A 25,971-nucleotide genomic window follows, 5' to 3' on the forward strand; every position below is an offset into this window, starting at 1 on the left:
CCGGGTGGACTGGTTCAAATGAGGAGAACATCCCATTTCAAAAATCCAGGTGTGTGGGACTTTAACTAGGTTCTCATCCCGCCGCGTCCACCGAGAAAAAACGATCGTGGTACTTTATCAAAAATACATATGGAGACAAAGATGTGTTGTTTTTTTCTGAGATGACATTTATTCATATATATATTACTTGATGATGACAACATCTGTGATTCCAAAATAATAATAATAGCAATTAAACCTAAAAAAAAAACATCGCAGTACATTTACAGGCTCAATGTTTCCCTGAAACATCCCATTGATAAACTTCCACGATGCCAACCTCTGAGTTGTGGCTGAACATGAGTTGGTGTGAACTTCTCCTTCCTAATTGCACAACTTTAGTTTGGAATTATTAGAAATACACAATAAGAGTCTCAGAAGAGGCTGGGAGATATCAGTGCATGCTGAACACGGAGGCCAGGAGGGCAACAGTGGCAGCAGCGGTGAAGGCCATCTTGGTGGATGGAGCTCCGGAGGTGATGGTGACGGGGTTGCACTTCTCTGAGCTGCAGCAGGAAATTGTGGTGTTGTAGGTGACGCCCAGCAGGGAGGCCGAGGTGGTGGCGTTGCAGCCTTTGGCGGTGTCCTGGCAGCCCTGGTTGTTGAACCCTGAGAAGGATGTGAGGGATGGGAAAACTGTGGAGGTAAACATAAAAAGAAAGGATTAAATTAGGGTTCAGAAGCAAAGAAATGTGAACATTTTCAGGTGATCTGCTGGAATTTTACGGTTTCTACTTTTGTTTTCTACAGTCATTTCTAAAACTAGAAATACCTGTTGAGGGCCTGACCACTTCACATGACACACACACACACTTATGCACACACAAAATGATTACACCGCCATTTTTCATGTGTTGATCGGAATGATCACCAATGACTAACTGTAAAATTACATTTGCAGGTATGAAGCCTCACCTGCTTTTCCGGTGAAGCAGACGCTCGTGTTGGTGCTGCAGGTGACTTCGCCTGAGTTCAAGCACACCCCCAACACGCTGAAGCCGCATTTGTTGCAAACCAGGGATTCAGCTGAAACAGACACAGGAGCATTAACCAAAGAACGGAAAGGGACTGTGATAAACACCAAAAAAGAAATACAGGTTTATTGTTTTGTTTATCATAAATAGAATTCTTTTGTTTGTTTACAGCATGTTTACTGGCCTTTCTTTCACTCCCTTCAATGTGATGCAACATCTTTAGCAGCGCACGTCCTACACTGACTTTTTAAACTTATAACAGTTGATCCAACTGAGAAAAAGCTTCTCACTAAAACAACTGCAGACTGCATTCATTTTTGGTTTTTTTTCAAAAGTCAGCCAGTTGACATGCGATTCTAGAGTAGAAGTTCATGACTTTGAGGGATTCTGGTGCTGGTTATCTGGGGCCCTGTGACTATAAAATAAAAAAGCCTCATGAAACAAGAGCTCAGGTCTCAAGAGGCTAAAAAACACACAAAGTCAGAAAATCTGGGCAACTCACCAGCGATGAAAGAGGCCAGAACAGCGGCGACAACAAACAGGAACTTTCCCATCTTTTAAATAATTTGCTCCTTGACTCCAAAGGTAGATTTAAAAAATATCCTTCCAGTCGAGGTTCTCTGGTCCTTCTTGGCGAGATGCTGAGGGAGGTCAGAAGTGATGTCGTTGCGATCCGGACACCAATATTTAAAGGGTGAAAACCGGTGGAGGAAGGAGACTGCACCCACAAGAGAGGTTTTTCAGGTCTTTTGACTTCAAATGTGCGTCAATAGAAAAGTCACCCAGTTGGGTGTTTTGTGCATGTGTGTTATTTATGAGGTGAGGGAACAATTAAAAGAAAGGACTGCTAGTATCATTGGAAAGATGCGCAACCAAACTGTACTGCAAGATCATCCTCAGCAGATGACAAATACTTAACATATTTGTAATTCTTTTTACATGTTCTTAGTATACATTTTAACTGCTTACCAACTTAATTTAATTATCTTGTGAACTTTTCTAAAACTGTTTTCCTGTGAATTAATTTTAATTAAAGATAATTCTACTACCTTAAATCATCTCCTGCTTGCTGGCAGTGACTTCCAAGCAACCCCCTACCAAGGGTCGTACATGTCTAAGTTGCAATTCAAACCGAAAGGGGAGGGGCCCGTTTCCATACGGCAATCATGGGGGGGGGGACCACTGCCAAGTAGCTCTTCCCCCTAAGGTGCATCACAGTCTAACCCCCCCATCATCTTAATAAGTGATTTTATGAAAAAGAGGGTTAGTCGAGGACAGCTAGTCCCCCACCACACACAAAGAGAGGGGATCAAAGAAAGCCCCGCCCCTCAGAACAAGCCCAGGGCTCCGCCCCCAAGCGCTGCCTTTGGAAGAACTCTGGTCAGGTTTCAACGGGACCGAGGCATCAAACCAGCCGGGGCAACCACTGATTCCCTCAGTGGAGACCCCAAACCTCCAAGGTTTAATCAATTCATATGGACCCTGCCATTTAGCCAAAGCTTTGTTTGCTATTAGCTGTTCAAGTATCAAAACTTTTTTACCTGGTCTCAAATCACGCTAACGATCTTTCTGGTCATGCCCGGATTTTTGATCTCTTTGGGCTCATGTGATGTTCTCTTGTATCAGTTCTCTTTATGCTTCCAAAGGATTTTCTTGATTAGCACTTTGCTAATATTGCATATGTTTTTAGATAACACAGGTGTCCTGCCCATGGAATGAGCTAGGTGCAAAACAATAGATGTGCATCCAGTAGGCACTGCAGGCCCTTACCCCTCTCCCCCTGAATATACAAAATATCGTTGTCTAGATCAGTGTTTTTCAACCTTTTTTGAGCCATGGCACACTAGTGTGCCGCGGCACACTGGTTGAAAAACACTGGTCTAGTGCACATGTTGTATCTGCTAATCTACATTTTTATGTTGATGACACAGTCATTTACTATTATGGATCATCTCTTGCTTAGGCCATTGAAACCTTGCAGAAAGCTTTGGTTGCAGCACAGCACTCACTTATTCAGTTAAAATTGGTTCTCAATGCTGACAAGACAAAACTAAAGATGTTTTCAAACTCAAAGAAGGTCCCTGAAACAATTCCAATGGTGTCCACCTTGGATGGAAAGGTCATAGAGGTGGTTCATGAGTACAAGTACCTTGGTGTCTGGATTGACAACTCCCTCACCTTTAAACCTCACATAGAAAAACTTGTAAAAAACAAACAAACTTAAACTTGTCTTTTTCTTTGTGACGGAGCGCCTCTATGCAGCCACCTGCGCACACACACACGCACACACACACACACAGACACACACACACACACACACAAGCATACCCACGTAGTTTTTCCAGTCCTAATAACCTCTCACCTCATTTTCAGACATTGTGTCGCGAGGCGGGCGCTCCTTGGGTGGGTTGTGTTGAGGGTGCACACTCAATACGCTTTACCGGGAGCCATTTAGAACCGCGAGTGTCAAACAGAGGCGACGCCTGGTCAGCTGTTAAGACGCGACCGGGAGCAGTGGGCGGAAATGACGTCATCAGATAACTGTGTGGGAAAGACAACTTTGTCATGTAAATATTCTGTATTATTGTTTGTAGCATTTTGGGATGAAGGGATTTATCCCTAAAGGGTGTGGAATTATTATATGTTTTTTTTCTTTATTTATTTTCTTTGAAATAGTTGGCAGAAATGGCCATAAGGACAGGAAAATGCCTAATCAGAGGTCTATTGAGAATTCAGCCTAATGGGAGGGGCTTAGACTATATGAGAGGTTAGTTGCCGCGGGCGGGCAAGAGGGAAGACATGAATGTGCTCCTCTCCTGTGTAATGCTGTTGAACGTATGTAAAATTTCACTGAGGATTATTGCACTTGGGGAATTGTGGGGGTAAATAAACCATTTGCAATTGGAACACGACTGCCTGGATCTGCGAAACACCCATCCTCTTCACATTCTTCCGTAACAAGTTATGTTTTTCTTTTGAAGTAAAAAAGTGTCTTGTTGCTGTAACTTTTTTTTTCTGTGCTGGATTATGCTGATATTCTGTATATGAATGCCTCATCTTCAAGTCTCAAAAAGGTTGACACCATGTATCGTGCTTCCCTGAGGTTCATTACCAACTGTAGATCCATGATGCATCATTGTGACCTGTATTCAAGAGTACGATGGCCTTCTCTGGCCTCCAGGAGTCAGGGACATTGGTACACTTTTATTTACAAGGCCTTGCTTGGATTACTGCCTCCCTACATTTGTTCTTTAATCACAAGAAGTGTGGAATCTTACTCCTTAGGATCTAAAGATCAGTTGTTGCTTTCTGTTCCATTTGTACAGAGCTGTTGAAAAAAGCCTTTGTCCACTCTGATCCTTTTGCTTGGAGTATGCTGTAGAAAGACTGGAAACTAACTGAACTGGTATCTTTAAATGTTTTAAGAACAAACTCAAAGCATCAGAGACTGAAACAATAATGTGCAACTGCTTTTTATGATGTATGTGGTTTTATAATGTTTGTTTTCATGTATTTTTTTGTATTGAAATGTGCAACAGAAGTGTATGAAGGTCTCAGGTGACGCAATCAATTTGGCCAATAAAGCCTCTGTGATATAGAAGTCCGGATATCATCCAACATAAAACATCTAAAACATATCAAATTGACTAAAGGAGACAATAGTTTTGGAATAGATGAACACAGTTGATAAAAGCAGGTTGTCAACACATTTTAGGGAAGGATATGTCACCCCAAACTCTCAGCACACCCACAGTCATCCCATAGTAGGGCTGGTTAATTTTAAGCCAGACCCAAAATATTCTTTTTGCTGGATTAAAATGACCTTCCTGTAAAGAAAAGAAAAACATGTCCTATAAATAAGGTTTACAAATGGTCTCAAAGAAAGTCCTTAGAGATAAATTAAGCATAATCTGAATTTGTGATTGTTGTAACCAGATTTTTTCACATTAAATTTTATTTTCGCCTAATTGTGAGCGTGAAGACGACTCCTTATGGAAAAGGGAGAAAAGCTCCTGGTAAGGGTGGCAGAATCCACAAAAAAGCCATAACGAGATGGAAACTCGAAGAGTTTTTACTAAGTAACTGAATGCGTATTTAAACACAAGACTGACCTTCATCAATTCGTTTAATTTAACCATAAATACTTTTTTTTTTTTTGGTAAAGGACACAACCAGCTTGACGGCCATGAATTCAAACCCACAGTTGAGTCACACCAAAGACGCTAAAGTTGGGTGCGGTTGCCTCCGAGCTCGACACTTCTTGTGATTAGTTGGTCTCCTTTTTTGCCTGTCAGTAAATCTGCAGCCTGAAATTGAATTTTATGACGGATGAGTGTTTTCATCCTCTCTTTCCAGGAAAGAAAAGCAAGAAGCAAATGTCCAGCCAATAAGATTTGTCAGGACAAACATATTTTTGTTTGGATGATAAGAAATGTTTGATCATTGTGCTGAGAGACCCCCAGTCCATCAGAGCTTTTGGGCTTGGATCTTTGACTGGGTTTTGACACGCTGAGAAGAACTTGTGTTTAATTCTTGAATATAAACAAAGGCTCCGATTCCGACTCGTTTCTTGTTTCAAATTTATTTTTCCAAAACGCACTCAGCATTAGAGGGTTGGATTGGGGGACTAAACCACCAAAGACTTCCCGGGGGGACTGGTTCAAATGAGGAGAACATCCCATTTCAAAAATCCATGTGTGTGGGACTTTAACTAGGTTCTCATCCCACCGCGTCCACCGAGAACAAACGATCGTGGTACTTTATCACAAATACATATGGAGACAAAGATGTGTTGTTTTTTTTTGAGATGACATTTATTCATTTATATATTACTTGTTTTGTTTGACAAGAAACAAAAGCAATGACAACATCTGTGATTCCAAAATAATAATAATAGCAATTAAACCTAAAAACAAAACATCGCAGTAAATTTACAAGCTCAATGTTTCCCTGAAACATCCCATTGATAAACTTCCACGATGCCAACCTCTGAGTTGTGGCTGAACATGAGTTGGTGTGAACTTCTCCTTCCTAAATGCACAACTTTAGTTTGGAATTATTAGAAATACACAATAAGAGTCTCAGAAGAGGCTGGGAGATATCAGTGCATGCTGAACACGGAGGCCAGGAGGGCAACAGTGGCAGCAGCGGTGAAGGCCATCTTGGTGGATGGAGCTCCGGAGGTGATGGTGACGGGGTTGCACTTGTCTGAGCTGCAGCAGGAGATTGTGGTGTTGTAGGTGACGCCCAGCAGGGAGGCCGAAGTGGTGGCATTGCAGCCTGTGGTGGTGTCCTGGCAGCCCTGGTTGTTGAACCCTGAGAAGGATGTGAGGGATGGGAAAACTGTGGAGGTAAACATAAAAAGAAAGGATTAAAATAGGGTTCAGAAGCAAAGAAATGTGAACAATTTCAGGTTATCTGCAGTTTCTACTTCTTTTGTTCCTTCAGTTGCCCCGAAAGTCATTACTAAAACTAGAAATACCTGTTGATGGCCTGACCACTTTCCCTGACACACACCCACATTCATACACACACAAAAATGATTAGACCGCCATTTTTCTCTTAATGCTGCCTGAATAGGTGTTGATCAAGGTGATCACCAATGACCAACTGTGCTATTAATACACTGAACAATTGTGGTGTGAAGCCTCACCTGCTTTTCCGGTGTAGCAGACGCTCGTGTTGGTGCTGCAGGTGACAGTGCCTGAGTTCAAGCACACCCCCAACAAACTGAAGCTGCATTTGTTGCAAACCAGGGATTCAGCTGAAACAGACACAGGAGCATTAACCAAAGAACGGAAAGAGACTGTGATAAACACCAAAAAAGAAATACAGGTTTATTGTTTTGTTGGTCAAAAATAGAATTATTTTGCTTGTTTACAGCATGTTTACTGGCATATCCCTTCAATGTGATGCAACATCTTCAGCAGGGAACAGCCTGCACTGACTATTCAAACTTATACAAGTTGATCCAACTAATAAAAACAAACCTTCTCACTAAAACAACTGCAGACTGCATTCAGTGCATTTTTTTTAAATCAGCCAGTTGACATGTGATTCTAGAGTAGAAGTTCATGACTCTGAGGGATCAGATGCTGGTTTTATCTTTTTCCTCATTTCAGTCTTAACCTCTTGAGACCTGGCGTCCACATGCATCACATCGTGTAGGTAATTCTGATTAACCCTGATCATGCACTGTGACTATAAAATAAAATAAAAAAAAGCCACATTAAACAAGAGCTTGGATCTCAAGAGACTAAAAAACACACAAAGTCAGAAAATCAGTGTGATTTACCGGCGATGAAAGAGGCCAGAACAGCGGCGACAACAAACAGGAACTTTCCCATCTTTTAAATAATTTGCTCCTTGATTCCAAAGGTAGATTAAAAAATATCCTTCCAGTCGAGGTTCGCTGCTCTTTCTTGGCGAGATGCGGAGGGAGGTCAGAAGTGATGTCCTTGCGATCCGGACACCAATATTTAAAGGGTGAAAACCGGTGGAGGGAGGGGACTGCACCCACAAGAGAGGTTTTTCAGGTCTTTTGACTTCAAATGTGCGTCAATAGAAAAGTCGCCCAGTTGGGTGTGTTGGGCATGTGTGTGTTGTCTATGTGGGGAGGGGACACCTGAAAGAAAGGAATGCAGGTTTCAATGAAAAGATGCGCAGCTAAACTGTAACCCTTGTGCTATGCTAGGAACTTTACCATTGGGGGTTGGGTCATCTGGACCCCACAAGACAGTGCGTTGAACCTTTTTTCTTCAATGATTTGTGATCTTCAATGGTGTCCATGGATTACATGAAATCCTCTTCACCTTTATTCCCCTTTGTCATGGTAGGGAGAACACGTCAATGCAAGGGTGGGGTCATCTAAGATAGCACAAGGGGTATTGCAAGATCATCCCCAGCAGATGACTAATACTTAACATTGTTGTAATTCTTAGTATAAATTTTAACTGCTTACCAACTTAATTTAATTATCTTGTGAACTTTTCTAAGACTTCGTTTTCCTGTGAATTAATTTTAATTAAAGATAATTCTACTACCTTAAATCATCTCCTGCTTGCTGGCAGTGACTTCCAAGCACCCCCCTACCAAGGGTCCTACATGTCTAAGTTGCAATTCAAACCGAAAGGGGAGGGGCCCATTTCCATATGGCAACCATGGGAGGGGGACCACTGCCAAGTAGCCCCTCCCCCTAAGGTGCATTGCCGTCTGAACCCCCCCCCATCACCCTAATAAGTGATTATGATAAAGCTGTCCCCCCTCCAGCCCCCAGCAGTCGGCCCAGGTCACCTCAGCCGAGCACCGAAGCGCCAACCCCCCAGGTCCCCCACCACACACAAAGAGAGGTGAGCAAAGAAAGCGTCGCCACCCAGAGCAAGCCCAGGGCCCCGCCCCCAAGCGCTGCCTTTGGAAGAACTCTGGTCAGGTCTCAACGGGACCGAGGCAGCAAACCAGCCGGGGCAACCACTGATTCCCTCAGTGGAGACCCCAAACCTCCAAGGTTTAATCAATTCATATGGACCCTGCCATTTAGCCAAAGCTTTGTTTGCTATTTGCTGTACAAGTATCAAAACTTTTTTACCTGGTCTCAACTCACGCTAACGATCTTTCTGGTCATGCCCGGATTTTTGATCTCTTTGGGCTCATGTGAGGTTCTCTTGTATCAGTTCTCTTTATGCTTCCAAAGGATTTTCTTGATTAGCACTTTGCTAATATTGCATATGTTTTTAGATAACACAGGTGTCCTGCCCATGGAACGAGCTAGGTGCAAAACTATAGATGTGCATCCAGTAGGCACTGCAGGCCCTTCCCGTCTCCCCCTGAATATAGAAAATATCGTTGTCGAGTACACATTACATAGTATTTGGTATTTTCCACACAAAATCCTGACATTCAGGTTTCTGTTTAAGAGTTTCAAAAGACCCTCTATGTTTTTCTTGACTGCATTGGCGCTGTGATTTCTTTTGGCTGTTGTAGGCGCCCACATAAAGATCACAGTGAAAATCTGGAAGAGGTTCATAAACTGGCCTTAACCTGTGACCTACAGCAACAGCATTGGTTTGTTATTTGTCCCAGAGTAAGTTCCACAAAAGAGGACTATTCCTCCCAATAACACTATCAACTTGCATATTGTCCAACACTGCAACTTGCACAAGAAATGCTTGATCATCCAGATCCAAAGTTACTACAGCAGTGGCATAAGCTTCGTCATTTCCGTGGACTCACTTATCCATCACTGATACAAACCCCTCACACCAACCACATGTGAAGACAAAGAGAAGATCAAAAAAACAAACCCCATATCTATATATGCTTTTTGACTGGGACAAAAGGACTTTCTTGCAATGTAAAAAAAAAAATTCTGTTAAACCCTGTGCTATCTTAGATTACCCCACCCTTACATTGAGGTGTTCTCCCTACCATGATAAAGGTGGAAATATTTCATGTAATCCATGGACACCAGTGAAGATCACAAATCATTGAAGAAAAAAGGTTCACTGTCTAGTGGGTCTAGATGACCCAACTCCCAATGTTAAAGTGCCTAGGACAGCACAAGGGTTAATCTTTGAGTCCCAGTTCATGGCCATGGTGGTCTCAAACAGCTACAAGGTGCAAAGAAAGAAAATCCTTAGAGAGAAAAATAAGAATAAACTGAATTTGTGATTGTTGTAACCAGATTTTCCACAGTAAATTTTATTTTGGCCTAATTGTGAGCGTGAAGACGACTCCTTATGGAAAAGGGAGAAAAGCTGCTGGTAAAGGTGGCAGAATCCATAAAAAAGCCATAACGAGATGGAAACTCGAAGAGTTTTTTCCAAGTAACTGAAAGCGTATTTAAACACAAGACTGACCTTAATCAATTTGTTTAATTTAACCTTAAATACTTTTTTTTTTTTGGTAAAGGACACAACCAGCTTGACGGCCATGAATTCAAACCCACAGTTGAGTCACACCAAAGACGCTAAAGTTGGGTGCGGTTGCCTCCGAGCTCGACACTTCTTGTGATTAGTTGGTCTCCTTTCTTGCCTGTCAGTAAATCTGCAGCCTGAAATTGAATTTTATGACGGATGAGTGTTTTCATCCCCTCTTTCCAGGAAAGAAAAGCAAGAAGCAAATGTCCAGCCAATAAGATTTGTCAGGACAAACATATTTTTGTTTGGATGATAAGAAATGTTTGATCATTGTGCTGAGAGACCCCCAGTCCATCAGAGCTTTTGGGCTTGGATCTTTGACTGGGTTTTGACACGCTGAGAAGAACTTGTGTTTAATTCTTGAATATAAACAAAGGCTCCAATTCCGACTCGTTTCTTGTTTCAAATTTATTTTTCCAAAACGCACTCAGCATTAGAGGGTTGGATTGGGTGACTAAACCACCAAAGACTTCCCGGGGGGACTGGTTCAGATGAGGAGAACATCCCATTTAAAAAATCCAGGTGTGTGGGACTTTAACTAGGTTCTCATCCCACCGCGTCCACCGAGAACAAACGATCGTGGTACTTTATCACAAATACATATGGAGACAAAGATGTGTTGTTTTTTTCTGAGATGACATTTATTCATTTATATATTACTTGTTTTGTTTGACAAGAAACAAAAGCAATGACAACATCTGTGATTCCAAAATAATAATAATAGCAATTAAACCTAAAAACAAAACATCGCAGTAAATTTACAAGCTCAATGTTTCCCTGAAACATCCCATTGATAAACTTCCACGATGCCAACCTCTGAGTTGTGGCTGAACATGAGTTGGTGTGAACTTCTCCTTCCTAAATGCACAACTTTAGTTTGGAATTATTAGAAATACACAATAAGAGTCTCAGAAGAGGCTGGGAGATATCAGTGCATGCTGAACACGGAGGCCAGGAGGGCAACAGTGGCAGCAGCAGTGAAGGCCATCTTGGTGGATGGAGCTCCAGAAGTGATGGTGACGGGGTTGCACTTCTCTGAGCTGCAGCAGGAGATTGTGGTGTTGTAGGTGACGCCCAGCAGGGAGGCCGAAGTGGTGGCATTGCAGCCTGTGGTGGTGTCCTGGCAGCCCTGGTTGTTGAACCCTGAGAAGGATGTGAGGGATGGGAAAACTGTGGAGGTAAACATAAAAAGAAAGGATTAAAATAGGGTTCAGAAGCAAAGAAATGTGAACAATTTCAGGTTATCTGCAGTTTCTACTTCTTTTGTTCCTTCAGTTGCCCCGAAAGTCATTTCTAAAACTAGAAATACCTGTTGATGGCCTGACCACTTTCCCTGACACACACCCACATTCATACACACACAAAAATGATTAGACCGCCATTTTTCTCTTAATGCTGCCTGAATAGGTGTTGATCAAGGTGATCACCAATGACCAACTGTGCTATTAATACACTGAGCAATTGTGGTGTGAAGCCTCACCTGCTTTTCCGGTGTAGCAGACGCTCGTGTTGGTGCTGCAGGTGACAGTGCCTGAGTTCAAGCACACCCCCAACAAACTGAAGCTGCATTTGTTGCAAACCAGGGATTCAGCTGAAACAGACACAGGAGCATTAACCAAAGAACGGAAAGAGACTGTGATAAACACCAAAAAAGAAATACAGGTTTATTGTTTTGTTGGTCAAAAATAGAATTATTTTGCTTGTTTACAGCATGTTTACTGGCATATCCCTTCAATGTGATGCAACATCTTCAGCAGGGAACAGCCTGCACTGACTATTCAAACTTATACAAGTTGATCCAACTAATAAAAACAAACCTTCTCACTAAAACAACTGCAGACTGCATTCAGTGCATTTTTTTTTAAATCAGCCAGTTGACATGTGATTCTAGAGTAGAAGTTCATGACTCTGAGGGATCAGATGCTGGTTTTATCTTTTTCCTCATTTCAGTCTTAACCTCTTGAGACCTGGCGTCCACATGCATCACATCGTGTAGGTAATTCTGATTAACCCTGATCATGCACTGTGACTATAAAATAAAATAAAAAAAGCCACATTAAACAAGAGCTTGGATCTCAAGAGGCTAAAAAACACACAAAGTCAGAAAATCAGTGTGATTTACCGGCGATGAAAGAGGCCAGAACAGCGGCGACAACAAACAGGAACTTTCCCATCTTTTAAATAATTTGCTCCTTGATTCCAAAGGTAGATTAAAAAATATCCTTCCAGTCGAGGTTCGCTGCTCTTTCTTGGCGAGATGCGGAGGGAGGTCAGAAGTGATGTCCTTGCGATCCGGACACCAATATTTAAAGGGTGAAAACCGGTGGAGGGAGGGGACTGCACCCACAAGAGAGGTTTTTCAGGTCTTTTGACTTCAAATGTGCGTCAATAGAAAAGTCGCCCAGTTGGGTGTGTTGGGCATGTGTGTGTTGTCTATGTGGGGAGGGGACACCTGAAAGAAAGGAATGCAGGTTTCAATGAAAAGATGCGCAGCTAAACTGTAACCCTTGTGCTATGCTAGGAACTTTACCATTGGGGGTTGGGTCATCTGGACCCCACAAGACAGTGCGTTGAACCTTTTTTCTTCAATGATTTGTGATCTTCAATGGTGTCCATGGATTACATGAAATCCTCTTCACCTTTATTCCCCTTTGTCATGGTAGGGAGAACACGTCAATGCAAGGGTGGGGTCATCTAAGATAGCACAAGGGGTATTGCAAGATCATCCCCAGCAGATGACTAATACTTAACATTGTTGTAATTCTTAGTATAAATTTTAACTGCTTACCAACTTAAATTAATTATCTTGTAAACTTTTCTAAGACTCCGTTTTCCTGTGAATTAATTTTAATTAAAGATAATTCTACTACCTTAAATCATCTCCTGCTTGCTGGCAGTGACTTCCAAGCACCCCCCTACCAAGGGTCCTACATGTCTAAGTTGCAATTCAAACCGAAAGGGGAGGGGCCCATTTCCATATGGCAACCATGGGAGGGGGACCACTGCCAAGTAGCCCCTCCCCCTAAGGTGCATTGCCGTCTGAACCCCCCCCATCACCCTAATAAGTGATTATGATAAAGCTGTCCCCCCTCCAGCCCCCAGCAGTCGGCCCAGGTCACCTCAGCCGAGCACCGAAGCGCCAACCCCCCAGGTCCCCCACCACACACAAAGAGAGGTGAGCAAAGAAAGCGTCGCCACCCAGAGCAAGCCCAGGGCCCCGCCCCCAAGCGCTGCCTTTGGAAGAACTCTGGTCAGGTCTCAACGGGACCGAGGCAGCAAACCAGCCGGGGCAACCACTGATTCCCTCAGTGGAGACCCCAAACCTCCAAGGTTTAATCAATTCATATGGACCCTGCCATTTAGCCAAAGCTTTGTTTGCTATTATGCAATATTCAATATGCAATATTCATTATCATATTTTACTGATATTTATATTTTTATACACCATGTAAATTTGTTGTCTAATTTTGACTTTAACTTTATTCTATTTATTTTTATTTTCTTTATTATTTCTTCTTCAAATTTTTCTTTTGTCCTTTTTTAACTTATCCTGACATGAGAGATGCCAAAGAAAAATTCCGATGTACCGCATGTGCAAACGGCAATAAAACTTGAATCTTGAATCTTGAATCTTGAATCTAGCTGTACAAGTATCAAAACTTTTTTACCTGGTCTCAACTCACGCTAACGATCTTTCTGGTCATGCCCGGATTTTTGATCTCTTTGGGCTCATGTGATGTTCTCTTGTATCAGTTCTCTTTATGCTTCCAAAGGATTTTCTTGATTAGCACTTTGCTAATATTGCATATGTTTTTAGATAACACAGGTGTCCTGCCCATGGAACGAGCTAGGTGCAAAACTATAGATTTGCATCCAGTAGGCACTGCAGCCCCTTACCCGTCTCCCCCTGAATATACAAAATATCGTTGTCGAGTACACATTACATAGTATTTGGTATTTTCCACACAAAATCCTGACATTCAGGTTTCTGTTTAAGAGTTTCAAATAACCCTCTATGTTTTTTTGACTGTGTTGGCGCTGTGATTTCTTTTGGCTGTTGTAGGCGCCCACATAAAGATCACAGTGAAAATCTGGAAGAGGTTCATAAACTGGCCTTAACCTGTGACCTACAGCAACAGCATTGGTTTGTTATTCGTCCCAGAGTAAGTCTACAAAAGAGGACTATTCCTCCCAATAACACTATCAACTTGCATATTGTCCAACACTGCAACTTGCACAAGAAATGCTTGATCATCCAGATCCAAAGTTACTACAGCAGTGGCATAAGCTTCGTCATTTCCGTGGACTCACTTATCCATCACTGATACAAACCCCTCACACCAACCACATGTGAAGACAAAGAGAAGATCAAAAAAACAAACCCCATATCTATATATGCTTTTTGACTGGGACAAAAGGACTTTCTTGCAATGTAAAAAAAAAAATTCTGTTAAACCCTGTGCTATCTTAGATTACCCCACCCTTACATTGAGGTGTTCTCCCTACCATGATAAAGGTGGAAATATTTCATGTAATCCATGGACACCAGTGAAGATCACAAATCATTGAAGAAAAAAGGTTCAGCACACTGTCTAGTGGGTCTAGATGACCCAACCCCCAATGTTAAAGTGCCTAGGACAGCACAAGGGTGAATCTTTGAGTCCCAGTTCATGGCCATGGTGGTCTCAAACAGCTACAAGGTGCAAAGAAAGAAAATCCTTAGAGAGAAAAATAAGAATAAATTGAATTTGTGATTGTTGTAACCAGATTTTCCACAGTAAATTTTATTTTGGCCTAATTGTGAGCGTGAAGACGACTCCTTATGGAAAAGGGAGAAAAGCTGCTGGTAAAGGTGGCAGAATCCATAAAAAAGCCATAACGAGATGGAAACTCGAAGAGTTTTTTCCAAGTAACTGAAAGCGTATTTAAACACAAGACTGACCTTAACCCTTGTGCTATCTTAGATGACCCCACCCTTACATTGACGTGTTCTCCCTACCATGACAAAGGTGGATAAAGGTGGAAAAATTTCATGTGATCATGGACACCAGTGAAGATCACAAATCATTGAAGAAAAAGGTTCAGCGCACTGTCTAGTGGGTCTAGATGACCCAACTCCCAATGTTAAAGTGCCTAGGACAGCACAAGGGGTTAATCAATTTGTTTAATTTAACCATAAATACTTTTTTTTTTTTGGTAAAGGACACAACCAGCTTGACGGCCACGAATTCAAACCCACAGTTGAGTCACACCAAAGATGCTAAAGTTGGGTCCCGTTGCCTCCGAGCTCGACATTTCTTGTGATTAGTTGGTCTCCTTTCTTGCCAGTCAGTAACTCTGCAGCCTGAAAGTGAACTTTATGACGGATGAGTGTTTTCATCCTCTCTTTCCAGGAAAGAAAAGCAAGAAGCAAATGTCCAGCCAATAAGATTTGTCAGGACAAACATATTTTTGTTTGGATGATAAGAAATGTTTGATCATTGTGCTGAGAGACCCCCAGTCCATCAGAGCTTTTGGGCTTGGATCTTTGACTGGGTTTTGACACGCTGAGAAGAACTGTTTTATATTTTCGAATATAAACAAAGGCATAAATAAATTATCCTGGCACTTTAACACAAATACATATGGAGTCAAAGTCGTGTTGTTTTTTCCGGAGATGCCATTTATTCATATATATATTACTTGTTATGTTTGACAAGAAACAAAAGCAATGACAACATCTGTGATTCCAAAATAATAATAAAAGCAATTAAACCTAAAAACAAAACATCGCAGTACATTTACAGGCTCAATGTTTCCCTGAAACATCCCATTGATAAACCTCTGAGTTGTGGCTGAACATGAGTTGGTGTGAACTTCTCCTTCCTAAATGCACAACTTTAGTTTGGAATTATTAGAAATACACAATAAGAGTCTCAGAAGAGGCTGGGAGATATCAGTGCATGCTGAACACGGAGGCCAGGAGGGCAACAGTGGCAGCAGCAGTGAAGGCCATCTTGGTGGATGGAGCTCCAGAAGTGATGGTGACGGGGTTGCACTTGTCTGAGCTGCAGCAGGAGATTGTGGTGTTGTAGGTGACGCCCAGCAGGGAGGCCGAAGTGGTGGCATTGCAGCCTGTGGTGGTGTCCTGGCAGCCCTGGTTGTTGAACCCTGAGAAGGATGTGAGGGATGGGAAAACTGTGGAGGTAAACATAAAAAGAAAGGATTAAAATAGGGTTCAGAAGCAAAGAAATGTGAACAATTTCAGGTTATCTGCAGTTTCTACTTCTTTTGTTCCTTCAGTTGCCCCGAAAGTCATTTCTAAAACTAGAAATACCTGTTGATGGCCTGACCACTTCCCCTGACACACACCCACATTCACATTTTTCTCCTAATGCTGCCTGAATAGGTGTTGATCAAGGTGTTCACCACTGACTAACTGTGCTATTAATGCACATAGCAATTGTGGTGTGAAGCCTCACCTGCTTTTCCGGTGTAGCAGACGCTTGAGCTGTTGCTGCAGGTGACATTGCCTGAGTTCAAGCACACCCCGAACACGCTGAAGCTGCATTTGTTGCAAACCAGGGATTCAGCTGAAACAGAAACAGGAGCATTAACCAAAGTTCGAAAAGAGACTGTGATAAACACCAAAAAAGAAATACAGGTTTATTGTTTTGTTTGTCAAAAATAAAATTCCTTTGTTTGTTTGCAGCATCTTTACTGGCCTTTCTGGTCCTCCACTCCCTTCAATGTGATGCAACATCTTTAGCAGGGCACAGCCTGCACTGACTATTCAAACTTATACAAGTTGATCCAACTAATTAAAAAAACCTTCTCAATAAAACAACTGCAGACTACATTCAGTGAATTTTTTTTAAATCAGGCAGTTGACATGTGATTCTAGAGTAGAAGTTCATGACTCTGAGGGATCAGATGCTGGTTATCTTTTTTTTCATTTCAGTCTTAACCTCTTGAGACCTGGCGTCCATATACATCAAATTTTGTAGTTAATTCTGATTACGTCGGCCCTGTGACTATGACATTTTAAAAAGCCTTACGAAACAAGAGGTCAAACAGGCTAAAAAACACATAAAGTCAAAAAATCAGTGCGACTTACCGGCGATGAAAGAGGCCAGAACAGCGGCGACAACAAACAGGAACTTTCCCATCTTTTAAATAATATGCTCCTTGTTTCTAAAGGTAGATTAAAAAAAAAATCTTCCAGTCGAGGTTCGCTGTTCCTTCTTGGCGAGATGCTGAGGGAGGTCAGATGTGATGTCCTTGCGATCTGGACGCCAATATTTAAAGGGTATAAACCGGTGGAGGGAGGGGACTTCACCCACAATAGAGGTTTTTCAGGTCTTTTGACTTCAAATGCACGTCAATAGAAAAATCACCCAGTTGGGTGTGTTGGGCATGTGTGTGTTGTCTATGTGGGGAGGGGACACCTGAAAGAAAGGAATGCAGGTTTCAATGGAGAGATACACAACAATACTTTAATGCAAGATAATCTTCAGCAGCAGATAAACACTTAACTTTTTTGTCTTTCTTTTGAACATTTTCTTAGTATAAAGTTTAATCGTTTAGCAACTCATGTCTGATTGTCTTTGACTTTGTTTTCTGTGAATTATTTTTTAAGATAATTCTACTAACTTAAATAATTTCCATTTCTAAAAAACAACATTTCAACAGTCAACTTTAGAACTTTCATTTCATTTGATTTCATGTATCTATTTGTTCCTTTCATGAAAATTATTGATTGTCCAATATGTTTACATGTTTGTTGATCAATATTGAAAATTTTCATGATTGGAAAGGAGCAGAATTGAAGAATACAATTCTTATAATTGTCTGCTCCCTTTTAAACTTTATTTGATGGGGTCTATTAAACAGGAAATAAAAACTAAAACCAATCTGGCCTCAATTGGTTTAACAACTGCTCCTCAGCAGGTTTCCTGTGTGACTTAAGCTATATTGGTTCCAGTTTTAAAAAAATGGTCCTACAGAAGCGTTTCTAAATAGAAAATTTGAGCAGCTGAAGTAGACATTTAGCATAAATTGGACTATTTTGAATCTTTAAATCACCCCAATGGTTCAAATTCAAGGATAAAAAGTAATTGGCCATCGTGAACAAAAATACACACGTGTTTTACCGCTTGGCTGGTAAAACAGAAAAAAGATCTGGCGTTGAAATTTTTTTCATCCTTGATGTTTCAAGGAAAATTTTCAAGGAAAATTTATGACGTCTTGATGTTTCAAGGAAACATCAAGACGTCATAAAAGCTGCAGGAGGGTAGTACTTGTCATGACAAAAGGACAAAGATATTACTTGGTACATTTTGTCTTTGTCTCAAAGTGTGACATCATATCATCATATCATCAAAAGCATCAGCTGCCATCCAACTGTGGAAGCCTGCTTGAAATTCCAGAGTTTAGAAGCTGTTTCCAGGCATGTTTTAAGACAACCTCAAGGTCACGATGACTTTCTTTTTTTTGGTGATATTTGGACCAAAGGATCATAAAGTAATGTCTCCACAAAATGTCCATAAAGTTCAAACACACGAAATCTCACTGCAGAGAGCGTGTGTCATAACCCTGCAGCAAAATGCAAACATTCAAACCATGAAAAGAATGTTGCCGACAGACACATAAATATCAGCAGGCAGGAGATCAAAGACACAAAATTACCTAAAACGTTTGAGAGCACGTCTGCACATTCAGATTGGTATTTAATGAGGAAGACCAAAAATCACATATTAAAGTAAATATTTAGACAAATAATAAAAAAGATCAAGTTCATACCAAAATAACTATCTTAAGTTTCATTGTATCGAGCAATTTTAGCCATTGTTCTTCCATTTTTATTGCTCGAAAGACTGTGTTGAGAAATCTAAACTTTATTTATCTCTATCAACACTTTGATTTAGCGTCTGGGTTTGGCAGTGAGGACAAACGTTCATCTATAATACCTTTGGCAGACTTCAACACAAGTTTTCACCACACAGAACCAGCTGCCAAAGTCTAAAACAGGGACATTGGGACAAACAGGGACATCATCTGAATAAAACTGGTAACGTTTATATGTTGTGTTTTTATTTTGTCTACAGGTTGTATTTGTGTTCATGTCTACTTAAACATGGAGGTAAATTGATTGGAGACCCGAAGATGTCATTCAAAAGTGAGTCAGAGTCTATCTGCCTTTGCTCAAAAGCAACTGGGAATAGCTCCAGCAACCCCATGTTCCTCCCCATGAGTAAGTGGAGATAGAGAACGAATGAATTTTCAATTTTCACGGACACTTTGTGGTTGAAGCACAATCATTATAGCATAAAATAAGTCGGGTGTTGGATATGGCGGGAGGGATTTGCCCCTGGTTGCCGGGATTTGATTTTGGTGTTTCAAGGGTTGGTGGGACACTGGTGGAGCAAGGCGGGGGGGGGGGACTGTTCTCTCGCTGGGCTGGGGCTCGCTGTCTCCATGCTCCTGCACCCCCCATCTTCGCCCCTGGGGGCTCCTGTAGTGGTCTTTCTGGCTCTGATCTGGATAGCTGGTGTCAGGTCCCCCAGATTTGCTTCTCCAAAATGGGGGGAGGCGGGGGGGGGGGGGGGGGCATCTTCCTGGCAGCCATTATCGCCCTGCCTCCTGAAGGGATTTTGGTGTGGGTGTGACCAGTCGCTCCCCCTCTTTTGTCTAATTCTACACATGACGTAACATCATTGTTGACACAGAAACTCACCTGAGCACGGGTGCCTGCTCACCTTTGCGCAAGCAGGACATATGTAATGAACGATCCTGGGAGAATTTCAGGCAAGCAGCTGAGCAGTGCGTTTACACCTCCCCGCGGGCGTTAGTCGCACCACCCTCCCCCCCGCCTCCACCTGTGAGCTCCGTTAGGGGTAGTTTTATTTTCATTCATTCACCTTTATCTAACCAGGATAGAAAACTCATTGAGATTAAAAATCTCTTTTGCAAGAGCGTCCTGGCCTAGAGGTGCAAGCACAACAATAACACACAATTCTCACTCACACTCAATCATAAAAAAACAGTCTTGAATAAAGTATTTACAGTTTGAAAGCTTTGTCTCACATTCATTTAAACGTTTTTTGAAAGAGCCCAGGGAGATCAATTCTTTCAATTTAAACTCTTTCTGGAGTTCATTCCAAAACTGTGATGCAGCAAATCTAAAAGCCTTTTTTCCCTATCTCTTTGCGCACTCTGTGCAAAGAGAGCAGGAGCATGTCCTGAGAGCGCAGGCTGTAGCTGCTGCTGCTCTTCAGTTCTATGAGCTGCTGGAAATAAGACGGTACCAACCCAAGAATGCATTTGTAAATTAAAAGGTACCAATGTTTCAATCTGCGCTGGGATAAGGAGGGCCAACCTACCTGAGCATACCGAACACAGTGATGGGTAAGTGACATTTGTTATAAAACGCAGTGCACCATGAAAAACAGTGTCCAAAGCATGCAAAGCATCAGCAGAAGCATTCATATAAATCACATCACAAAAAATAAAGTATAGACATAAAAGTGGCAGTGACAAGTTTCTTACGGGCTTCAAATGATAAACATGATTAGATTTTGAAATAAAAGCGTAATTTTAGTCACAGCCTGTGAGCCAGTTTCTGCAAATGTGGTCTAAAAGTTAGACAGCCATCAATTAAAAGTCCAAGGTATTTGTATTCTGTTACTAGTTCAATTAAATGTCCTTCTTTTGAAGTTATACAGCCAAAGCGAGACACAATAAAGTAAATGACATTCAAAGTCTTTTAAAAATGCAATAAAGTAAAAAAGTTTAAACACAAAATTAAAACAATTGGAAAACATTTTATCCAGCGTTCTGCGATCCAGAAAGGTTTTGGAGTTTGGCTGTCCTTTTAGAGAACAGCATACATTTAGTCTTGTTAGAGTTTAAAACCAGTTTTAAAATAATAAAAAGTGTTCTGCAGTCTATTAAAAGCTGATTGGAGCTTTGACATGGCAAACTCAATTGAAAGTGCTGAAGTGTACAAGATGGTATCATCAGCATACAGGTGCAGGTCAGCGATGATACCTTTATCAAGGTCGTTTATATAGATGGTTAAAAGAACCCGCCCCAAGAATCGAGCCTTTTGGAACCCCTGTGGATACTTTTAAAACGTTTGATTTTTGGTTCTGAACCTTTACACACTGTGTCCTGTCAGACAGGTAGTTTGCAAACCACCCAATGTTTTATACCCGAAGTTTTCTATGGAGGTCTTGTTTTATTGTATCTAAATGGAGCCTTATGCCAAACTAAAACAAATATGGAAAATAAAGCATTCTCTACTGCATTAGCTGTCTGACTGAAATAACATATGCTTGACATGTGTGTGCTTGTATGCAAATGTGAGTATCAGCTGATTCATGTCTGTATTGTGTGTGCTGACATGTATGTGTGTGAGGGTTTTTACAGTCAACAAGTATGTTTGTCATATTTGAGTGTGTTCAGATGAGTGTTTTGCAGACAGGCCGTGCCCCTTTTGGGGGACATCTCCATGGGAAAGCTACAGTAAACGTCATGGAACTTGTTGCCTTTTGTGTTCGCAATTCAACCCCCTCCTATGTGTTCAACCATTTCACCGCCGTTATCCTTTCTCGTCCCTACTGTCCCAACATGATAAGGAATTCTGAGGAGCTTGAACTGCTCACAATGTAAACAAGCAACAGGTTTTCCCCTGGCACACACTAGAGCACATCAAGGAGCTGAGTGGGGCAGGATTAGGGTTGACCTACAGTGACCCATGGTCCTGCATCAGCAGGTAAGCTTTGAACAAAATCTAATCAAAGAATGTATTCATTAAACCGCATAGCTTTTATTTCTACAGCGTTTTTGTTGAGGGATGGAGGGAAGGGTATATGCATTTGTATCCGCTTAGTCTGATGGAGAAACACGGAGCCACTTCATTTTGGGCATAACCGGCACGTTTATTCAGAACAGAAACCTTTCAGTACATGCTCCTTGGATCAGGGCATCCGTGTACTTGATGAATTGCACATGTGCAGCTCAGTAGCAGAATCACAGACATTGCTGTCAAGAGATTACCGTGACATACATTGCATGAACACATCCTGAAACATACATTCTAACTTTGCCATAACACATTGAGTAAGGGCGCACATCTATTTTTATATTTTAACAGCTGTTATTTTGATTAGGACAGATTTCAGAGGATTGTAAGGAAAGTTGGTTGTTGCGATGTCATCACATGCTAAACATGAAAGCCAGGATGGAGGCACCGATGGCTGCAGAAAGAGCCATTTTACTGGATGGGGCGGCGTTGAGTAGCACCGTGTTGCATCTGTCTGTGGCATTGCAGCAAGTGTAGTTAGTGTTGTATCCGACTCCTAGGAACGTGTCATTGAGGAAAGTCCCGCATCCTGTGTTGTTCGGCGCACAGCCTTGGATGTTAAAACCCTGGAAGGTTGTGAGCGATGGGAAATCTGAAAAGATAATGTTGAGTCTTTTTAAAAAATGTTCAGGGGTTAACCACATTTTATTTTTGTAACTTGACCTGAAACCCGCGGAAGGAATAAAAAACAACAACTTATTTTGTAGTACTTTTTTTTATTACCCTCAAACTTGCAGATGAACAATAGTTCAATAAAAGTTGCTCTGAAGTGACAAACTTCAATTTGTGTCTCTAGTCTTTTACATAAATGAGAATTGTGTTCCTCATGGCAGTGAACAGAAGACTTACTTGTTCTCAAGGTGAAGCACACATTGGTAGCATTTGTGCAGGTTTGATTTTCTGCATTCATGCAGAATCCCAGTAGACCAAAGGTGCACTTGTTGCAGACCAGGGACTCGGCTGGAAAAAAGCAAAAGGTGAACTCACAGCTTTTTGGAACACAGAAAACCCTATTTGTTGTTAAATTTGTGGGTTTAAATATGGTAAACCCTTTAACACTAGAACTCTGGCTCCAGGTCTGAAGTTTTCCATAAGTCTTTAACGGCTATTCCAGTGGATTCTGTCGCAGAGAAAAGAGGTTTTGCGCTGATAGGCTGATATATCTCTGCATCAGAATCAACTGTTTTCCATTGGTAAATGGTCAAAGAGTTATGGTAGGTCAAAGAGCTTGTGTTATGTAGGTGTTGCCAGCAATTTCTCCAGTGTTCAATGTGTGTGTTCTGAGTGTTAGGCATCCATCATCACCATGTTAACAGCAGAAATAAAGAACTATTATGTTGGTACAAACTAATCTAAAAGTTAATAACGGTTTCAAAATGATACAAGGATAAAATTCTGAATGCAACATTTGGATCTATTCCTTTATTCAATCCAATCCAACTTTGGCAGATGTGAAGATCGAAAGACTTCTTAGTCTACAATATCACTGATGAAAATAGAAACTACCGGTAGTTGCCTGGGAACTCAACAGAAATACTAATCTTAAAGGGCCTATATATTATGCAAAATCAACTTTTTGAGCACTTAAGTGTATCATAATGTTAATTCCTCGCAAAAACAACCCTAAAGTGGTATTTTGGCCTATTCACACATTTCTGAGTTCCTCTCTAAACTTGTGCTCTGACCACCAGCCCCTCCCAATCCACGAAAACGAGTGGGTTCTCACATTGTGACGTTACAAAGTGAAGAACCTCCCCTTCCAGGAAGAGTCTGCAGTGACAGCTCCGCCCCCAGGCTAACACACATGTCCACTTTCTGTGGAGCTAGCGGTGATCAGCTTAACGCTTTAATTTTATATGCACAATATGGACATCCTTTGAAAAGTTCGGATGTTGGTTGTTTTCATGGGCGAAACGCGGACATGCTGTCGAGGCCGGCTCTAGGAGGATGTCATAAACTCCGCTTTTCACAAGGAGTGAAAGGCGGAGCCTCAGAGATCGAGTCATCTTACTTCTGGGTTGGAAAATGAGCAGCAAAAACTAATATTAACTAATGTGTTCATTAGTGTGCCAAAGGTAATATGTTTTCATAAATGTGGTTATAGTTGAAAGGCTTAAAAATAGTATCATATATACCCCTTTAAAGACACTTGTTAACTTTTTAGGTTAAATGTTTTGAAGGCATGGCCTCTGTGTGTTTCTGCTCTGTCATGTTAATCAAAATTGGATTATTTTTACTTTTAATGACTCCTGGTTTCAAATTTCCAAAAATGCCAGCTGCCCCTTTCTTAATTCTCTGGTTATTACCTAATCTCTGACATGATGTTTTTTCTTACCAGTTATGGAAAAGTGCTTCAAAGTTTTGACTTTAAAAATTTGACTTCTTGTTGACATCTTATTCAGTTTATAAAATTATTTTTTTCTTAAAATCTGCTCCAGTCTTTTAAACTAGAATTCCACAAAAATGAATTAATTTTAAGTTTAGTTTTGAGAACTATTTATCTTTCATAAAAAGTATTTTTTATTTCAGAATAAAATACTTTTGGGAATTGCTCTTTTAAGGTTTGTCATTGTGTTTCAACTAATAATGAAAATGTAGTGTTAATGCATCAAAATGAGGTCTTTATTCTATCTAAACCATATGGAGTGCTGATAAACGTAAAATGAATCTTACCAACAATGAAAGACGCAATAGCAACAGCAACAGCAAGCAGCACCTTTCCCATTTTTTTGAGTGGGATTTTGTTCGTAGTTCTCCCCAAAAATACAGAAGAAAGCTTCTTTTGGATAAGGTTCAGAAGTCCTTTACAGCCTGGAGGTAACTGAAGAGATGGGCGTTTGACAGCAGGTATTTATAGGATAAATCAGAGGAATGGATTGGCTTAAACCAAAAAAAGATGAAAATCAGAATGTTTTTTTTGCAACAGTTTCCTTGAGGGAGATAAGGTAGCTTACTGGAAATGTTGCATAGTTTTGGTGAGGTGGAAAAAAAATGAAGCAATACTCTGATAAAAAGTTCCAATGTAATTCTCCTGGTTTTTCTTGGAGTCTGGATGTTTTAATGATAAAATTAAACCTACCGGTAATCGCACAACACTGGTTTATTTCCAATTCAAGTCAATAAGAGGGTTAGTTTGAACCAATAATCAATTAGTAGGGAACTGGTGGTGGAGGACCCAAAATGCAGGAGACCAAGCTTTGTGGCAGGAAATAAAACATTTAATAAACAAACTGAAAAATGACAAAACTATGGGGAGAAACAAACCGGTGATTAAACAGAGCAGATGACCTGACAAGGATGAACAAAACCAAGACACTTAAATAGGCTGAGGGTAGTTGACTGAACTGAAGACGGCTGTGGATCATGAACCTCAAAGTGGAGTGACTGACAAAGGAAACCAGAAACATGACAAAGAAAACTAAACTACTGGATCCTTACAATTATACTAAGATCTGATTCACAGAAGTACAATTTCTTTTCTTCATAATGACAACAAACTAAAAGGTTTCAAGTATTATGACTTTTCTTTTGTGCACATTTCAAATAGAAGCAAATGAAAGTAACATAGAGAGGCCTTTAATAAACTGATTATAAAACAAGTTCATGAATTATAGTAAGCCAAGTAATCTGATATTTAGCAGTTCATGTGCTGGTGATGTTGCATATAAAAAAATAATTAAGAAAAACAGGCTTTACCACTAAAAATGAAGGCATTGTCATTCTTGCATGTAAAAATAGGGCCATTAAGGTACGCTGTAATGGGAGGGGAATGCTGAACACCAATGGAATGTTTTGGTCTTATCAATGCAGGAAGCAGGAAAAACAAGCCAATGTTAGTAGATTTGAGATGACTGAGAACCTGATTGACAGATCTAATACAGTTTTTCTCAGTCGCTTTAGTACAATTCTCAGATCAGAATGAAATTCCCAAAACTATTTGTTCAATCTTCACATCATGTTGTCACTTGTGCACATCATATAAGCAGTTTCTCACTTCTTAGAACAAGTTGCAATTGCTTTGGTATATCCATGCAAATGATTATGTACAATTCTCTGCTATTTGCTACATTATCAATTGTTTATGTCACGTTGATCGAAATGTATTATATAGTTCACTGTGCAATAGTCTTAGTCCTCAAAACACCTAGTCATTAGTTCATCGTATAAGTTATTAACTGCAAAATGGCTGACCAAGTTA

The 25,971-nt window shown here is 40.9% G+C and overlaps 4 protein-coding genes and 1 long non-coding RNA gene across 5 annotated transcripts; all 5 read right to left on the reverse strand.

The window, feature by feature from the left end:
* Positions 1-146: 146 nt before the first annotated feature.
* Positions 147-3,544, reverse strand: LOC101157376 (uncharacterized). Its single transcript, XM_011480726.4, has 4 exons — positions 3,376-3,544; positions 1,516-1,731; positions 955-1,065; positions 147-675 (listed from the first exon to the last, which is right to left on the reverse strand). Exons 2-4 carry the CDS (start codon positions 1,565-1,567, stop codon positions 434-436), a joined length of 405 nt encoding a protein of 134 aa, XP_011479028.1. The 5' UTR covers positions 1,568-1,731; positions 3,376-3,544; the 3' UTR covers positions 147-433.
* A 2,264-nt stretch (positions 3,545-5,808) lies between these two features.
* LOC144981185 (uncharacterized) lies at positions 5,809-7,490 on the reverse strand. The gene is made up of 3 exons (XM_023959875.2): positions 7,309-7,490; positions 6,667-6,777; positions 5,809-6,356 (listed from the first exon to the last, which is right to left on the reverse strand). The coding sequence occupies exons 1-3, from the start codon at positions 7,358-7,360 to the stop codon at positions 6,115-6,117; spliced, it is 405 nt and encodes a 134-aa protein (XP_023815643.1). The 5' UTR covers positions 7,361-7,490; the 3' UTR covers positions 5,809-6,114.
* A 3,057-nt stretch (positions 7,491-10,547) lies between these two features.
* Positions 10,548-12,232, reverse strand: LOC144981184 (uncharacterized). The gene is made up of 3 exons (XM_023959874.2): positions 12,051-12,232; positions 11,409-11,519; positions 10,548-11,098 (listed from the first exon to the last, which is right to left on the reverse strand). The coding sequence occupies exons 1-3, from the start codon at positions 12,100-12,102 to the stop codon at positions 10,857-10,859; spliced, it is 405 nt and encodes a 134-aa protein (XP_023815642.1). The 5' UTR covers positions 12,103-12,232; the 3' UTR covers positions 10,548-10,856.
* Positions 12,233-15,572: 3,340 nt separating this feature from the next.
* Positions 15,573-17,312, reverse strand: LOC144981183 (uncharacterized). Its single transcript, XM_020707051.2, has 3 exons — positions 17,025-17,312; positions 16,390-16,500; positions 15,573-16,105 (listed from the first exon to the last, which is right to left on the reverse strand). The coding sequence occupies exons 1-3, from the start codon at positions 17,074-17,076 to the stop codon at positions 15,864-15,866; spliced, it is 405 nt and encodes a 134-aa protein (XP_020562710.1). The 5' UTR covers positions 17,077-17,312; the 3' UTR covers positions 15,573-15,863.
* Positions 17,313-21,828: 4,516 nt separating this feature from the next.
* On the reverse strand, positions 21,829-24,596 carry LOC101156901 (uncharacterized). The gene is made up of 3 exons (XR_013658926.1): positions 24,447-24,596; positions 22,623-22,733; positions 21,829-22,365 (listed from the first exon to the last, which is right to left on the reverse strand). It is a non-coding gene; the product is annotated as an uncharacterized LOC101156901 (long non-coding RNA).
* Between the last annotated feature and the right edge of the window lie 1,375 nt (positions 24,597-25,971).

Source organism: Oryzias latipes, chromosome 11 (assembly GCF_053564925.1).
Source record: "Oryzias latipes strain Hd-rR chromosome 11, Olatipes_Hd-rR_3.1".
Classification (NCBI taxonomy): Eukaryota; Metazoa; Chordata; class Actinopteri; order Beloniformes; family Adrianichthyidae; genus Oryzias; species Oryzias latipes.